Source organism: Cyprinus carpio, chromosome B2, assembly GCF_018340385.1.
Source record: "Cyprinus carpio isolate SPL01 chromosome B2, ASM1834038v1, whole genome shotgun sequence".
Classification (NCBI taxonomy): Eukaryota; Metazoa; Chordata; class Actinopteri; order Cypriniformes; family Cyprinidae; genus Cyprinus; species Cyprinus carpio.
In genome coordinates, this window is record NC_056598.1 from 25620133 (window position 1) to 25640024 (window position 19892).

A 19892-nucleotide genomic window follows, 5' to 3' on the forward strand; every position below is an offset into this window, starting at 1 on the left:
CACATACACACACATACTGTATATATATATATATATATATATATATATATATATATATATATATATATATATATATGATATATAATATATATATATATATGACCCAACTTTATATGATGGTAAAGATTTCAAAACTTGATTGTAGGTTACAAATTTAACCTGACACTAAAGTCTGATATAACCTGAATTCAACTGATTATTGAACACATAGTTTATCAAATGCTCAGATGCTGGAAAATCAATATAATTTCTCTGGTAATGAGATGACCTCTGCAGTAATGCTGTATTGTGTGTGTTGTTTACTCCTGGAACTGTGAAGCCCATGGGGGAGGCTGAGAGGTGGGCAAACAGGAAGTGACACGCTTGGGTTCGTGAGCTGCGCCTGTGTGGACTGACCCTAATCACAGTGGACAGTTTACACTTATATAAGTGGCTCAAAACAGCCAGCAGGCCTGAAGACCATCCTGGAGCAACATATGTGTCTTTGTATGTAAGTATGTGCATTTGTGTGCACGTATGCATCTGTGTTTACTTTCTTTAACGTATGCGCGCACAAGTGTCTCTCGCCCTGCTGATGCAAGCAACACTGTCTTTCATACTGTTTTGATGAACACATTATTAATTTCTCCCCATCTCTGTGCCTCACAAAACATCTCACAGTTAAAGTGCTGATCTCGAATCAGATTTTTCCCCTTTCCTGGCACAATCTCAGTCATATAAACATATTCTGGCTCAGCTCTCCTACACATCTGACTATTCAAGGGAAAAACGTATGAAGAATAATGCTGAGGACGAGAGGAGGTAAGCACAACCGGCGGCTTTATCAGTGGTGAAAACGCACATACGCAAGCAGGAGGATGAGGATTTGCTGTGGTATTTACTGAATACTCGGGTTAACTCTTTTCAGTGGGGTATAAGTGAGAGTACTGTATGTGTTGGTGTTTGCTGCTGATGGTGGCTTTGCATTGAGAGCAGATCTGCCCACTGGCTTCAGCGTTTTACACAAGTCATTTCATAGCAGGCCAACTAAAGTCACACACCTGAAGCCGGCGTGAAGTATTAACAATACAATCTCATAAACAGCATATAGCAGTATTGTTAATGCTCTCATGCATAAATGAAGCTAGAGAAATATATAATTGGACTGTAATTAATTTGCAGCAGTAACTGAGATGTTGTTAAGATCTTTGTTACGTCTTTTTTGATTAAAAAAAAAAGTCAGTTTTCACAAAAATATTAAGCAACACGACTGTCTTCAACATTGATAATAATAAGATTTTTTTCTTAGGCAATAAATCAGCATATTAGAATGATTTCTGAAGGATCATATGACACTGAAGACTGGAGTAATGATGCTGAAAATTCAGCTTTGCAACACAAGAATAAATTACATTTTAAAATGCATACTGTTTTTTGATATTGCACAACAGTGCACTTTTTACTGTATTTTTTCATAAATATTATTATTTTATTTTTCTTAAATAAATGGAGCTTTTATAATAGAAAAATAATAGGAATAGTACTTTCAAGGTCAAAGTTAAAACAAGGGAAGCAAGTGTTCAAATGTGCACATGGTAAGTTAATGTTTCTGTGAAAGATTTTTTGTAGATCAGTAATAAAATGTATTGACTTTGATGTGTTCAATAATGTGCATTTAGAATAAGGATTTTGTGAGTTTTTTTTTTTTTTTTTTTTTTTAAATCATTAACATTTAAAAATCATAAAGACCCCAAACGTTTGAATGATGTAAAATGGAGAATAAATGGTGACTTTTGCTTATAACTCACTTTTCCCATTTTGTTTTCTTTATATAATCTTAAATATGATGACTCCTGTGGCCCATTCATTTTATAGCTCTAGTCTATACTCTTACAATACATTACTCATTGGTGTACTAATATGCCAATAAGTATACACTGGCTTCAATTATTTTATCTTTTATGAAGATAAAGTTCAAATTTCACTTAATCATAACTGAGAACTCCATGAAATGAAGCAACCTTTGAGCAGAACAATTTTCCTCTGCCACTTCACTCAAGAGTTATAAAAATCAGCGAGTTTCACAGATTATTATTTACTTTGTGTAAAATATATGAGTGAGGGGAAAATGGGACAGAACTGATGTTGGACGAATCTCTAGTCAGTATCCAGGGTGATGGAAAGAGCTGATATTAGATGTCAGTTACAGTAGTTCAGTTAGTCATCATGGTTGTGGCTCTCTTGTATTGTATGATCATTGTGGCTATTTTAGATTTTGTCGCAATATGATGCAGTTCCAGAGCGACGGTGAGAATTTGCACAAAGCTGCTCATCCTTCTTCTTTAACAAGCTTTCTGCCGTGCAGGCATGAGACCAAACCCTGTGTCCTGACTCAACCCATATAACAACAAAATCAATGCCTGTTTATGTGTGAGTAAACAGTTCCATTAAACTCAAGTGGCACTTAAACGCACAGTAGACTCAATCGTTAGGAATGATAATTATTGTTTCCTAAACATGTCCTAAACAATTACAAAAAACTGAGGCCATACCCACTTCCGGTATGCAGTTCAAATGGGAAGCATATGTAACATGAAAACACTTCCACTGATGATTTACAAGGCATTTTTTTTTTTTTTTTCTGAGATCCATACTCCTTCTTTTTGTCTGAAGTGAGTAACAATGCTTAGTTATAGGTTGTCGGTTGTCTGTCTGGTCCATTTAGTTAGTGGTCTCAAAGGAATAGTTCATAGTTAAAGCAAATCCATCAAGACGTTTTTTTCTTCAAGCTGAAATACTAAAATTGAGTCTAATATTTCTTTCTCCAGTAAAAACTCTGAATCAATAGAGAAATATGCACAGATCAAGCACTATTTACAAGCAAATGTTTATAGATTTGGATGTGAAAGGACAAATGGAATGTGCATTTAAATTAACTGGAGCAAGCGTTATTATGGACAGTTTAAAGTTAAAACGTTTCTTACAAACACAGAGATTTTCGCTAGTCGTGTGAATTACTTGTGGATTATTGTGATTCTTTAGCAGCTGTTTGGACTCTCATTCTGACGGCACCCATTCGCTGCACAGAACCCACTGGTGAGCAAATTATGCAATGCTAAATTTCTCCAGGTCTGTTCCAATGAAGAAACAAACTCTACATCTTGAATGGCCTGAGGGTGAGTACAGCAAATTTTCATTTTTGGGTGAACTATTCCTTTTAGGTCAAGGCTGCTTGTTGCTAAATACAGATAGTCCAGAGCAGCACAATATTTGGCGGGCTTTGCCTCTTACTCTTATCATTAAATACCAGCTGGGAAAATAATTTTGTGTTATGGTCTTTAGGGATAATTGTATCTATTCTACTTCTTCTTTATTACTACACAGTGAATAAGTCGGCCAAGTTGCTCAATACCACATATGTGTTGTAGCTGAGTAAATGTGAATGGTCATGTGATAATGTACACTGTAAAAAATAAGTGTCATTTTAACTGTACAATTTTGTAAAAACGCTATGTGTTGTAGCTGAGTAAAACAATGTTCCTGACTATATACAGGGTCAAACTGTAAAAGATCTAACCAGACATTTCATGTAATTTTACAGTAAAATGCTGATTTTAGTTTTTAGAAATAAAAAAAGAACAAATCAATGTATAATTTACAGTCAAAAAACTTTAAACTTATATTCCCAGAATTCCCTGGTGTGACGCTAACCCACATTTGAAAGTATTTTGTTTAAATAATCATGTTTTTTATAGTTTTTTTTGTTATCAGTTGTACATTTTGGGCTTTATGTTACATCTTCTGCTGTTTAATGAAACATTGAATTGTTCAGTAATCGTGTGTCACCATGATGGTGTTTTGTGTTTGCATGAATGCACCTTCTATATATTAATATATACTTCTGCTTGCGGCGAAGCTACTTGTGATGAACCTGATTCTTCATGTGGCTTTCTCTTTTACCACCTGCATTATTATGGGTGGTTGTCAGTATGGTTAAAGGTACCAACAGATTTTAATTGTGTTTCAATGGTTTACATGACTTGTTTGTAAGAATTTATACTGTAAAATTTACAGTGGTTTTGCCGTAATTGTGTTTACAGTTTTTCTGTATTTTTTGGCAACCACAGCTGCCAAAATTTTTTGTAAAAACTACAGATACAGTGTATTTTTTTATTCTGGCAACCACAGCTGCCAAAATTATGACACAGACTTTTTTTATGCATCTTTGTGTGTCACAGATTTCTCAATGTTTTGACTTAATTCACACTGCACCCAATTCTGATTAGTTTTTCAGATATTTAGGAATGACACACTGCTGGTTGTAAATATCAGTTACCAAATTAATGACTTGAGCACAATGCCAATAGACTGACTTCTACAGTAACTGAGAGAAATTTGGATTTCAGTTGATCCAAAGGGATTTGACATGACTAAATTAATGAATCATTTTTGCTGCTTGTGAAGCGTTTACTGTTTAGTATAAATTGATGGTTTTTGTTGGACTAGGGATGGGATTGCTTAAAAACGTTGAGTTGTTTAAAAGTATATTAAACTACTTTATTTCAGAAGATCGATGGAAATGTGATTGCAGTCAATATTGGAACTGAGGACCTGTCACCATCATCGTTTGTTTCAGAAAATAGTCCATTCTTGTGTCACATTAGCTGTCATTTCACAGAGTTTATGAAAAGAGCATAGAGATATTCAGGGAAAATATAGGCCGCATGAAAATGTGCAAGCAGAACTGGAGCAGCACAAATGAAAATAAACACAACAGAACTTTTAATTAGCAAGTGAAAATACATTTACTGTTCATGCATGCAGAAAAACACTCGACAGAACTCCTAAGGGATGCTCTCTCTTTCTCTTGCAATCTGTGTCATTCTTTCCCTTTCATTCTGCATCTCTCTTCATAATCTCATTTGTCTTTCTTTAACTCTAAAAATCGTTAAATGGTCTTCAGTAAAAAATATGTTTTAAAAAACAAAAAACAAAAAAAATATATATGTAATAAATGCAACAGTTTTCATTGCTTTGTTGTTATTGTTGTTGAATATTGTAAATGTCTTGACTGGACTTAAAATCTGCTATCATTATACCCGTTACCTTCTTAGGGGTTGTCATTACAAGATTCTTAAAGGGACAGTCCACCCAAAAATGAAAAGTGCTGTAGTCATTTACGCTCATGTTGTTACAAAACTGATTGACTTTTTTTCTTTGTGTTCAAATCAAGTTGTTTGGTTCCCAGCATTCTTCAGATATCATCTTTTTTGTCCTGCAGAAGAAAGAAATGCATAGAACCTTGGAACAACATGAAATTAAGACAATTTTCATTTTGAGTGTGCTATCCATTTAAGTACTCATCTTAAAGAGAATTATATTCAAACATTTTCTGTTTATTTAGATGGTTTTAGATTATTCTACATACTTCATATCACGTTTTCTCTGCGAAACATGCAAGTAATGGGGAGCAAAGTGCTTATCTTAATTTTAACCATATTTATTATTTATACCTCAGTGCATGCCAGGAAGAGTGAAAATGAGCTGGAACCATAAAAGGCCATTTGATTACTACAGTTTAAAGTATATTGTAATAGAAAAGCTGAATCGAGTTCCTGGACATTTTAAGTTACAACTTCAAGATGGTGGAGTTCAGAGAAGATGTTGAAGTATGGTGGAATCTCCCATTGTTTCATAACAAATCCACAAAACAAGCCAGATCCAGTGTGGTTTCTGTGTCACTGCTGCAAAGTCACAACGTTTAAGAGAAGATAAACTTAGGGCATATGGTCCAGACTCCCCTCTGGATTTTATTCAGATAAACACAGGTTTGCGCTGCCAGTGGGGGAAGCACAGGCCAGCGTGACCCCACCCTCTAACTACAGCCTTGAGGTCTGTGTGCGTTAAAAATACCCCACAGTGACCCAAGCACAAGAGTGATCCCGTCTGCCATGCTCACTCTGTCTCCTCCCTGTACTCTCTGCACATAACTGCAATGTGGGCCTAGTTTGTCTACCATGGTTATATCTACCTTTTTTATTAATAAATGCTGATTTTTTTTAAAAGCACCTTTTGTAAAATGCAGGTCAAAATATTAAAACATTTAGAAAAAAACAAAACAAAAGCAAAAACAAAAAAAACTAAGAAATAACAAGAATGATATTTTTTTAAATAATTTGAATTTGAATAATAGAATCTATCTATCTATCTATCTATCTATCTATCTATCTATCTATCTATCTATCTATCTATCTATCTATCTATCTATCTATCTATCTATCTATCTATCTATCTATCTATCTATCTATCTATTCAGTCACTGACTTCATTTTTCTTGACAATTGACCATCTTTCCCTCTAAATTCCTAAAACTCTTTTTAACATTGTTAATAATTAGAAATATTTTGCTTTGCCATCACAGGACTACATTTCATTTTAAAATATATTAAAATAGTTATTTTAAATTGTAATAATATTTCATAAGATTACAGTTTTTACTGTACTTTTGATAAATACAAAAACATAAAAAAATATCTTACCAATAACAGACTTTTGAATGGTAATGTATCGTTGTTTTTGTATTAATAAAAAAGGCAAAATTCCTTTTTTAAATTTAAAACTGGGATTAATGCAAAATTCTTTTTTCATACTTAATTTGTTTTGTGGTAAAATACAACCCAGACATATTCTTGCCAGAGTTTGTGAAAATCAAGTGTTTGTATATATCAAAATGTAAATGTACTGTATGACACAAAACAAGTGAAAGAGATGATTATGACTTGTGCACTTCAATAACAGCCTCTCTCAAATGCTACAAATGTAACGGTTCTCTGTTGTGAATGTTAACATACTATGCAGTATCTGCTATAACACTGACGTCAGCTGGGTCATATCTGGACACAGTTTGACAGCTCAGAGCAAAGAGCACACACTGCACTGCATACATGGACATACAGACACGAGCAACGGCCTGAACTGTCCTTTTGTGTGCTGCTTCATGACGGATGGGGCTCATCTGTGTATGGGTGGGTGTAGGGCCTGTTGGGGTGGGGGTCAGTGAAGAGATGCAGTGGAAACACACAACCCGTGTTGTGTTTGTGTGAAGGCATCTTTGTATGAAATATGCAGCACATTTTGTGTGTGTGTGGTTTTGGGGGGTTGGGTGAGGCTGGTAGTGTTTAGCATGAAAATGGCACACACTTTGAATTGAACGTCATGTGAATAATCAAAGGTTCTGATGTTCGCAATCATAACACATTCCTGAATGTTTATGAGGGACTGGCTCTTTTTACTCATGTGCTCCACAATCATTTATATAGCCTACAATAAGGCAAAAAAGAAGAGACTTGACAGAGATATGTTATCCAGAAATTGGAGAAATTAATGCAAACGAATCATCATGATTCTTAATTCACTTTTTTCCTAAAAAAAAAATCACACAAATAATCCTTGATCACTAATTATAATTAGATAATCAATATAAATTTGAAAAAAGTTTATATTTTCAAATTATAATCTCTCTCTCTCTCTCTCTACGGCGTCAAATATATTCTATGTTTTAGTCTAAAAAGAATAATGAAAGTAAAGAAAAAAGTGAAAAATGAATGCTGACATCTTGTGGTAGAAATACAACAACGCATCTTAACCGCTAGCTGCTGTCATGTAAAGCAATAAAAAAGCCAATATAAATCTAAAGGTTTTATTTATTTATTTATTTACTACGCATGTGTTTATTGCTATACATTTTATTCTTTATGTATTTTTATATTTTTTCTTTCTTTCTTTTTTTTTTTTTTTGTATTTGCTCAACTTTAAAGGACCAATTTATTCTTATTTTTATCACCATCATTATAAATGTCATTATATCGCTTTAAATTAATTAATTCAATTAATAATTTCTCAAGTTCAAGAAATGTCTGCCACCTATGAGCAGTCATGTTATTTCTATTACTGGCTGGATCCTCAGCATTATAGTTATTTTATTCGTTACACACACGCACACACACACACACACACACACACACACACACACACACACACACACACACACACACACACACTCAACACTCTAAAAGGTACAAAGCTGTAATTCGGGCGGTACGTACATTAAGCTTAAGGTACAAAAGCTAAAGGCGCATCTATATTTTTTGTTTACCCCTAAATGGTACAAAATGGTACCTTAAAGGTTTGAGGTTTTACAGGCTGTAAAAATGTGGTAGGCCTAAAAGCTCCCATTCATCCAAAATAATGCTGTGCAGTGTCCGCTACAGGGACATTACTCTGTGTGCACATTTGGCATAGATTTATGCAATTAAATGTAATTAAATGTACATTTAATATAAAAGCACAAATAGGTGGACATAGGGAGATTGAATGTATTAAATATCATTTAACTTCTTATTTTTATTTTAAGTTAAATGGTTCTTTAACATCTGATTTAAAACACAGAATGATTTCACAGTGTGATGTAATTCAAACAGGGTCAGAAGCTTTAGCAGTGAGTTTAACAAAAGTCAGCTGCTAAAATTAGCTGGAGAGATTTCGGTCACATCTGGGTGGAACTCTCTCTCTCTCTCTCTCTCTCTCTCTCACTCTCTCTCTCATCTCTCTCTCTCTCTCTCTCTCTCACACACACACACAGTCACTCACACTCTCTCTCTCTCTCTCTCTCTCTCTCACACACATATTTGTTGGAGTTCAGTAAATGACTTCCATTTGTGCTTGAGAACTAGAAGCCTCGCTGTCTCTCACATGAAAGGGTTGTGTGAGTGTGTATGTGTGTGTGTTTGATGAAAGGGTTGTGTGTGTGGGTAGAGGGCAGTAATTACAGCTATTCTCCAGAGCTGATAGTCAGAGGCCTTGGCCGCAGCAGTGGTCACACCCCTTCCTGTCTGACAGATCTGATCCATGACTCCTGCTTCTGAGTAACACAACCTGAGGACTCACATCTGCCTCAACACCTCACAGTTACAAAGTTACAGCCCCACCTCATTAGTCTCAAAGGATTCTATTGACTGAACATGCCAACATTTAGGGAAAAAATTATTTTATTAACAGATTAATCTGATTGACATAGAGATATATGTACAGTATTCATCTATGTTTGGGTGCAATCTCCGTTCTTCCTTTCCTGTTGCTCAGTGTTAATACCATAGATAAAACAAATCATGAATATTTATAAATATTGACAATTATAGTGTTTGCTGTAATGAATACCTTTCTAATAATTTTTTTACATTTTCACAAATATCTGTTGATAGTGGCAAAATAAATGAACCCCTTCTACGTTTACTATATATTTGACTAATTATAATAGATTTTATTAAAATATATTAATATTTTACATTATATTTTAAATTAAAATATAATGTAAAATATTAATATATCATAATATAATTATATAGATATAATTATACACCCTAATTGCATAAATTTAATGTAATTGTAGTGTGTATATAATTATATCATTTTATATATATATATATATATATATATATATATATATATATATATATATATATATATATATATATATATATATATATACATACACACACACACACACACACACACGCAAATATCTTCCATATGTTTATAATACATTTTAATATCTAAGTTAGGATCTGATCTCAGCGAAGGAAATGAGTTATCATTTATTTAAATATAATCACATTAAATTGTACATTTAGTCTCTAATTATTTTAAAGAGTAAATTATGCTATTTTATATTAAGAAAAAGTTTTTTTAAGTTGTAAAAAAAATGTTTGCATATGGTACGAATGATTCAGGAGTGAATTCAGGTAAATTAAGCCATTATTTATCATTGTTTAAATTTACCTGAAGTCACTACGATTAACATTTACAGTCAGATAAACCTAAACAATTGTATCAACAATATAGGCTACACAGTAAAAAAAAAAAAAAAGGTAAATTAAGTTATTTTCTCGATTTTTTTTTTTTTTACACAGCGTAGCCTACAAACACATTAGCATATTTAGAGAACTGAAAGGACAGATGTGTTAAATATAATGTAGTGTAGATAAGTAAAACAGATGAGGTGTGTAAAATTTCGTTTTATTTGACAGCTCCGTGAATCCGCCTCATAAGTGCTAGTCTGCGTCTGGGCGTTTCGCGCATGCGCACTCATCTCTCTCTTTTTTTCCAGGCCAGTGCGGCAGGCGGACCGCAGGGAGAGGGAGATTTTAGGAAGGACAGTTACAAAAGTTACAGAAGACGAGAAATCATGACACAAAACCGTGAACTCGTCGATCGCCTCTCCTTGCCATTGAACCTGACATCCCTCATCATGGCGCTCGTGTCACATATGAAATATTGATTTTTGTCATCTACACAACTTGAGGATATAATGCCGGTGAAACGGATGAGAACTACTGCACTCGCCTGGAATTGGTTGTTGGATATTGAATCCGGCGCTCGGGGATGCAGTTGGCATTGTTTGCCCTGTATATAATCAATATATGAGAGCAGGATTATTGGACTACACGAGAGCTCGGGCCGATCCGTTATTTTTCACATCACCGCTCTGATCTCATGATGCAGCGACGCGTTCTGTGTGCTAGTTTTATGCTTATTTATATTTTATTTTTATGTACAGCACTTTGGTTCCACTTTGTGGTGTTGAAAGTGCTTTTAAAATAAATTTGAGTTTAGTAGATGCCAAGATGGGTGATGCCGCAGAGATCAAGGAGAGCAAGAGGACGTTCATCGTGCCCACGATCAAATCTGTCGATCACTATGATTTCACCAGGGCCAAGATATCGTGCAGTTTGACGTGGCTCATCGCCAAAGCCTTTGGATCTGGTAGGTGGCGCTTAACGGTTTGAAAAATCTGGATTTTGAGTGCTGGGGGAAGTTGTCACAAGGGCTATACTGTATCTCAGTGGTTTAATATCAAACTGGGTTCCGGGGATCACAGGGGGCCGCAAGGTGGGTGCATGGAAATTATATGAGAAACGAGGAAATGAGAGTGTAAATATTACTACTACTACTACTACTACTACTAATAATATATAAGTTATAAAAAAAAAAAAAAAAAAAAAAAAAAAAAAAATATATATATATATATATATATACATATATTAAAAATAAGTAATACATTAAATAAGCAAAAATTAGTTTTAAATGAATTAATAAACATTAGATTAAAACAAAATAAAGATAAATAATTAGGTTTAAATAAGTAAACAAATGAGCAAATAAATACAGTACAATAATAGCACTATAATGAGTTTTTTTTTTTACAAAAGAATAATAATGTAATAATGGAACGTTAGAGAAAGCAAATATTGTCAAATTCATATTTTAGACATTTATGATATTAATATTTCACAGTATAAATAGGGTTTTTATACGAACTCTGTAGATGCCTTTTAAATTTTAGGATGGGGTCCTTTGCATTTTAGGATGGGCTCCGTGGCATTTAAAATATTGAAAACCCCTGGTTTAATGTACATTTTCATGAATTGTTTTGTCTTTCATAACTGTGTTAGTCTTTACATTTTGCTGAAACACCTATTTAATGGCAGTTTCCACTGTGACAACTTACCCCATATAGTGTGACACCTTGATCTTGCTCACCACATAAGCCACCATAAGCATGCATTCATATTGAAAACAGACCTACTTAGAGAGTATAAGTGTGTCATCATGCCTGTTTTCCACTGACAGTATTTAAAAATGCAGGGAGCATATTTAGTATCATGAGTGTTTAGTGGAGGGATTTTGTTGATGGAAAAATCACTAATTTGTTCAATTATGAATATGAGAGGAGAATTCATTTGTTGTTCTCTTAGGACGCATGCACAAAATTTACATAAGTTCTGCAGTTTCTAAGGTATTTTAAGTGCATATGTGTCTCACGAGAAGCAGCATACAGAGGTTACAAACAGTGAATTTCCCAAAAAGTCTACATGGTGGTAACTGTTGCCATGTCTGCAGAAACCATTAGCCTAGATCCCTACATAGACTCATGAAACGCTGCAGTCTGGCTTATGGCTCTGAGTCCGTCCCCACAGTCCGTAATGAATGCTCAAAGCAGATTCCCCACTTCTGCGCACAGTAATAAGATTGAATTTTCCGGAATAGCTCCCCATGGAGGATGCTGGAATAAACATAAACACAGACTACCAAACTTGCATGTCCTTAGCAGTGAGGCTTTTATTGCTAGAGTGGCCCGGCCCACAACAGAAACGCCTGTGGAGTGCAACACAACAGGGCCAAGATGAAGACGGCTGCTGGCAGAAGTGTGTGTATGTGTGTGTCTGTAAAAAGTCTGCTTTTCTCATTGGAGTAGCTGGTGTTCATGAACTCTAATGCGGTTGATAAAGCATGGATTTACTCTGATCTCTGTTGCAGATGTCTCTGAATCACCTAAATTTGAGTCCCTTCTGTTAGTGACATTAACAAAAACTACTATTGGACTTAATACCATCATTTTTGGACATTATACCTCTTGTGAAAGAAGAGAAGAAGTGTGCTTAATTGTATTGAATGTATTAGAGTGTATTATATATATATATATATATATATATATATATATATATATATATATATATATATATATATATATATATATATATATATATATATATATAAACTGAACTTGCAGACAATGTAAGTTCCACTTTAGTGTACTTTAGGAGAGTATATTTGCATGACTGTTTCTAAACACACTTTAAGAGTGCAGTTTAATTTCAAATAAAAAATTTTATTTAAGGTGCATGATTTAATAATCTTTCATTGTGTTTCTAAAGAATAAATTGAATTACTGTTTTGTCATTCAACATTGCATTAAAAGTCTATTTAAATTTGACATGCAAGTTTCAGAAATGACAATAAAGTATAATTTAGTAAACGTATTTCAAAGACAGTTATAAAATTATACATAAAGTACTTACTGTAAGTACTACTATAAGTGGGACACAAAAACACTTAGTTCAACTGATTGCACTTAATCAAATTTAATAGTACTTTTTCATTTAATTGCAAATAACATACAATTAAGTGTCCAATAATATTACATGCATTTGTACTTCAGTAATTTCTTTTAACCTATATTATTTCCATATTAAAGTCTCTTTTTAAAAGTATGGGTAAGTGTACTTCTTTTTCACAAGGGGCCATAACAAGCATTTTTGACATTTACCTTCATGATCCTGTATTTGCATGGTAGTACTATGTAAATACCATGGTGCATGAATATGGTCCTCATTTAGTACCATAGCAAACATCTTTTATTTTTAATTTTTTTGTACGTGTGATAATATCTCCCCATCAGTCACTGCTCTTCACAGCAGAGTGAAACTGCTGATCAGCATGAGAAACAAACACAGGAAAACGAGCCCCACCATTTCAAGGCATCCATAGATTTAAAATAGAGTCTGGTGGATGTCTTTTCATCCACATACTTTTCTCGGAAATGAAAAATAAACAAGGCCACAAACAGCTGTTTTGAGTGCCAGTAGGCCCTCATAGCGATATTGTCCATGTCCTGTCTTTCCCTCCAGCCTAACATCTGTAGCATACTGCACATACCACAACAGAACGCATTCCTTTATGTTACATCACTGAAGCCTAAGGAGCACTGGGAGTGTGTGACGTTCACATGTGACATGTTATTCTCGCTGTAAACTGTTAAGGACCAAAAATGTCAAACGTTTATGTTATGTTACATATAAGGGACTCATAATGTGGAATGTAAAAAACACACTTTATTTGTTTCTTAAAGGGGTCATATGATGCTACATGCACTTTTACAAGTTGTTTGAACAGAAATGGCTGTGTGTGTACACAACCACCCTAAAATGATAAAAATCCACCCATTGTGGGTTTTTTTTCAATCTGCTCAAATCTTTACCCCTTTCTCAAATCGAGTCGACCTCAGATCACAGTCTTTGTGACATCACACAGACAGGCCCCTCCCACGATAGTTTGATTGACAGTGGCATTTCAGCACAGACTGGACTGGCGTCTTACCTTAGACCCGCCCTGAGTGAGCTGTCATCAGTCCACCATTGTTTCACCGACGGAGCAGATGTAGACAAGAATGTCTCCTAAGTGATTGAGGTGTTTTGTTGTTGAATATAATAATGAAAATAGCAGTCGTCATTTACTCCCGACATCTGAGCCGCTGAAGATGCAGTGGATTACGTTTGTTTTTGAAGGGAATGTGCCCCCGATCTACCTAAATGCGTCTATGTTCACGTGAATCATTCGTGATCCAGCTTCACACCCAGAAGTGAGTGTAAGGTTTTTTTAACAAATCTTTGCAAATCGCCTTTCCTAATAATGTGCTAATTAGCAAGTTTCATGATGAATGCAGTTGAAGTAAACAGTCCCCCAGAGAGCAGCTCGGAAGAGAGGGGCGGGGTCAGCAGTGCTCATTAACATTTAAAGGAAAATGCTACAAAACTGCGTGCTCTGAAAAGAGCTGTTTTTGACAGGGTAAAAAAAGGGTTTTTTAAAATGGCTTTTTTAAACTTTGATTGAGAATTTTTTACAGAATTTTGTTTAAGACTTTTAATTATGATATCAAAGGATCATATATGGGCATCCGATGACTCCTTTAAGATGACAGCAGCAGCACAGTTTTATATGAGGATGAGACTGATGAGACTGAATGTTTAATTTTATGAGAAATGTGTAAATATCACAACTGCAACTAGAAATATTATTGTCATCATTAACTCACCAAACCCAAATACTTATTTTTCACAAAGTTGATTGAAGCCATACAAAACAAAATTTCCACACTGCCCTCTTTTCCATGTTTAGGAAAGTTCATAAAAGTAGTGGTGTTGGCCGATTTGTGAACAACAGATTTGGATTGTTCTTTTTAAACAGGTCTAATGATTAATTTACAAATTGGACCAGTTCTTGAGTTTAAACTAGCAGACACAATGACCCTGTTTCAAACATTAACGTCCCACTGGAGGGGAAGGTTATCTGGGAATTCTGACTTAAATTTTGGCCTGTTTTAATAAGTAATCATATGGCTTCAGATTACTTGGAATTTAGCGCACAAGTATTAAGGGCCACATTTATGATTATTTTATAATGCTTTTGGCATCTTTTTGAAGAAAAAAAAAAACCTAGAGGGTTTGGAACAATCTTGAATGAATCATAACAGAACCAATTAGCAATTAGCAAACAACAACAATCCAGTTAGTTAATGATGGACAAAATCAAGTCCTGTTCTGTTTCTTTTTTTTATTGCTTGAGAAGCCGTTTCACAGTAAGGAAGAAAAGTTGATTGCAATTGACCTTTCATGCTGGCCTTAACATACAATTTGTTCAATGTCATTATACTTGATTATTATAAGCATATGCTAAGAATATCTTCAAAATTCTATAGAATGTAGTGTATTATCTGATGTGAAAACCTTGATAATTGACCTTAAGATAATAATTTCATAAAGTAACAGAGTTATGTTTCCTTTCAGTAACATTTAAACTCACAAAGGGCAGAGTTGAACTTTTGAAAGGCTTTTGTGAGTCGTGGTGACTTGCTGCCTCAGGCTTTTCTCTTTCTGACCCCTCACTTCCTCCCTGTGTTTGTCGTGCCTTCGAGAGCCGCTTCCTGCCTCTGTCCTCCATCTAGCTGGGATGAAACGTGGGGGAAAAACCTTTCCATAACCAGGCAGCTCTTTATGAGCATGTTCAAGAAAAAAAAACCATGAACTTAGAAGTGTTTTTTTTTTTTTTTTTTTTTTTTTTTTTTTGTTATGTGACTGGCAGAGAAAGGGTTTCCATTGACGCAGCAGCTTTTCATAAAGGTTAAGGGGAATGGGTTTAAGAGTTTTCTGATGCCTCTGTAAATATTGAAAATACACATAAAGACTGTCGCCAGCAGTTATAAGTTAATGCTAATGTTGGAAATAAGTGTTTAATAGGGATGGATAATGATGGTCAACTAGTCATGCAACTAGTTTTTTCTTATTCATTTATTTAATAATTTTTGTTAAAAATGTAAAAAATATTTTTATTATTTATAAATAGTTATTTTAATACAATTATATATTTATATTATTTTTATTTTATCTTTTTAATGTAAAAACATTTCTTTTCTCTTTATTTGTTTGATATGTTATTTAATTTGTATAATTAATTACTTTGTAAATATTTATTTAATTATTATGATTTTTATTTGTAATGTTTTATTTTTAATCAAGAACAGCAGGAACTGTACTGCACCTTTAAGACACATATTTCCTGCTGAAAATGAACACACACACACACACACACACACACACACACACACACAAAGACATGCTGAAAGGAAATGATCCGGGAAGAGCAGGAATCTACATCGCCTGTAGTCTGACTCACACTGAAGCATTATGGGATGCCAGGAATTTCCTTGGCCTTCTAAACTCAGACATCTGCAGTTGCACTTCAGCGTCAGAAACAGAGCTGAATTGTCAGTCTGTCATCCTGATGCTGTTAATTTCTGTTTGTGTGCATCACGACTGCTTTGTTTTTGTAGGCAAGTGCTCGTGACTCATTTTTTTTTCAGGCCTATACCTGGGTGTTTACTCGTGTGTGTGTGTAATTGTGTTTGCTTGCTCCCCAGTGATTGCAGTCTGTATGTGTGTGTGACTCAATTCATGCATGCCTGTACCTGTCTGTTTGTGTGTGTTTGAGTCTGTGCTGCTATTCTAAAGATTTTCAGTGAATCAGATTAAGCGGGAGTTGTAATGGGCTTAGTCTGAAAACAGTGTGCCTCTCTCTTCAAGTTCCACTCTTTGACTTCACATCAGTCTGTTTGACCAAGCATTGATACTGAATCAGCTTTAAAGGCACATTAAGTTATTAAGGAATTAATATAGTAAAGTTTTACCCACCTCACATGACCACCTGAATAATCACGTTTTCTCATTAGCTTCCAAAACTGTGTATTCAATCACAATCCCTGTCATTCTCTCTTCAGACTGTGTACCGGTGGAGTTGGAGGATCCATTCTACAGAGACCAGTATGACCAGGAGCATGTGAAGCCGCCCGTTGTGTCTCTGCTGCTCTCTGCTGAGTTGTATTGCCGTGCTGGGAGTCTGATCCTCAGGAGCGACGCGGTTAAACCTCTGCTGGGTCACAACGCTGTCATCCAGGCCCTCGCTCAGAAAGGTCTCTACGTCACTGACCAGGAGAGACTCGTGACTGAGAGAGACCTCTGCAAGACCCCGATACAGATGGCAAGTCATTTTACACTACACCTTTATTTTTTTCTCTTGCAAAACTGACATACATTCAGATTTAGAGTGTAAGGATTTATTTTAATAGTGACGTGACCCTGCAAATGATTTCAAAAGAATGTTGCATTGCCTTCATAGTAATAGTAATATTACTTCATAGTAAAATGTGCACAATATATGAGCACTATGACTGCAATTTGGGGAAAAAATTTAATTGTAATTATTTTTTTTTTCTGATAAAAATTGTGATAAAAAAAAAGTTTGCTATGCTTGTTTGTAGGGTTGCACAATCTGGCCAAAAATGTTGAGTTATATATCAATAATAATAATAATAATAACATATTAAGTAACATAAGAAACATTACTATTGTATTATTCCACTGTAAAAGAAAAAAAAAATCTGATGTTTTGGAAAAACATGTAAAATTACAATAATAATATTAGTGGCTGTCTTCATTTTTTTATTTTCAAACATTAAACCATCAAACTTTTTATTTCTCCAGGTTGCTCACTTAAAGTTAATCTTTAAAAACACCACCTATTATTTAATAACATTGTTAAATATAATATTTAGCAAATTTCAAAATGAATATCAGTTTTTCGTACTGTGCATTATAATGCTGTGATTTCTAAATTCCCTTAATTTATAAAAAATAGTTTTTTGTTTTAAGCATTTTATTTTTTGATTATGTAATTAATAATTATTATGAATTATTAAGACAAAATAGAATATAATTTTAATATTGGCCATAATTATTGGCTTATTGGTATTATCCATAATTTTTATTGGTATTAACCATAATTGATGTTGTGATGCTTAAATTTACTTGTAGTTTTTAAAATGATTGATTTAAATGTTTTGCTTTTTATTTTTTATTTAATTATTTAGACAAAATATTTGTAATTGGCCATATTAATGGGCTTATTGTTATCGACCAGAATTTTAATATCAGCATATCCTTACTACTGACTGAAGCTTTCATAGGTCTGATGTAATGCCTTCATAGTGATTTTTAAAGAACAAGCAAGAAAATTATGGGATTTTTTTTTTAGTGTGGCTATAATTTTGAGGTTTTCCTTGCTGTTGCTGTCATAATTTAAAGGGATAGTTCACCTAAAAATGAAAATTCTATCATTAATTACTCACCCTCTTACATACATATTAAGATATTTTTGATGAAATCTAATTGCTTTCTGACCCTGCATAGACAGCAATGTAATTACCGCATTCAAGGCCCGGAAAGATAGTAACGACATTGTTAAAATAAGTCCATGTGACATCAGTGGTTCAACCATAATTTTATGAAACTACGAGAATATGAGAATGCTTGTAAACAAGGTGCAGCGCATCTGGGTTCTACGCCAGAACGCCAGCTCCTTTGTCAACAACACCACATGCATGTGTTGTGGTACTTCTGTGATTGTGTGTCATAGACTGACACGGAAGTGAAGAAATTGTTGAATAAAGTCGTTATTTTTGTTTTCTATATGCACAAAAAGTATTTACATAGCTTCGTAAAATAAAGGTTGAACCACTGATGTTGATAACAATGTCCTTGCTACCTTTCTGGGCCTTGAACGTGTCAGTTGCATTGCTGTCTATGCAGAGTCAGAAAGCTCTTGGATTTCACAAAAAAATATCTTAATTTGTGTTCCAGAGATGAACGAAGGTCTTACGGGTTTAGACATGAGAGTGAGTAATTGATGACAGAATTTTCATTTTTGGGTGAACTATTCCTTTAAGGCAGTGATAACATGAATCTGCCGGTACTGAGCTGGTAATGCAAACTGTGCTGTTTTTGGTGGCTGTGTGTAAGCTGCAGTGTGCACTTCAGTTAAGGGTGTTGTAGGGTGTAAAGTGTAGGGCGGATGAGGTGGAGGAATGGACACTGCTATATTAGGCACTGCTGATGTCTGCATTGCAGCACTCCCTCTCTCTCTCCTCTCTGTCTCCGCAGTAACACTCAGTATCCTTTCGGTGTTCAATTTAGGTGCTTTTACCTCTCCGAGACCACAGAGCTCAGTCTAGACCATCTGATTTAACACAGACACAACACACACATCCACAGCTCTCGTAGTTGCAGACTCACCCTGTGTACAGTAAGCTCCAAAATGAAAACACGTCACCACATGCTATCAGATTTGTCTTTGTGTCAACCATAATGTGTGCGTTTATGACTTGCAGGGTTAGTCGGAAAAGATGAGCACATGTGACATGAGGTGTAGAAAAAACAATGTGACCTTCTTTGGTCTCACACTCTGCAAAACTCACCCAGTACACCCACTGTGTCCAAAAACACAGTTTAGTCTACTGTCTTTGTATGAGTGCACACTTATATGTGCACATGAGTGGGTGTGTCTGTTGGCATGGCGATTAGCACTGCGGCAGTGTGTCGAGGTGTGTGTGTGACTCAGTTGGAGAGGAGGGGTCTGCACTGCTGTGAAACTGCATTGATGAAATTCACTTTAATCAGCATATTTGGGAGAAAAGTGTTGACTGCACATACGCTCTCACTCAGCAGGTGAAACACAGAAGGTAATGGTTTAAACTATACAGTGAGGGTCTGAAGTAATGAAAATGCTTCTATTTCATATTCTTCTCTATTTTAATTCAGAATTGTGCATCTTAAATTATATTATAAAAAGAAATTAAATTGCAAAAACGAACATTGCAGAATGTTTTAGTATTTTGTTTGTCCCTCTTT

At 34.7% G+C, this 19892-nt stretch overlaps 1 protein-coding gene across 1 annotated transcript in view; it reads left to right on the forward strand.

Moving 5' to 3' along the window:
- Positions 1-10125: 10125 nt before the first annotated feature.
- The window catches only part of camsap2b (calmodulin regulated spectrin-associated protein family, member 2b), a 41839-nt gene continuing 32072 nt past the window's right edge, over positions 10126-19892 (forward strand). The window contains 2 exon segments of the mRNA XM_042718900.1: positions 10126-10800; positions 16928-17187. Of these exon segments, the coding sequence (XP_042574834.1) occupies positions 10587-10800; positions 16928-17187 (474 nt within the window). The 5' untranslated portion in view covers positions 10126-10586.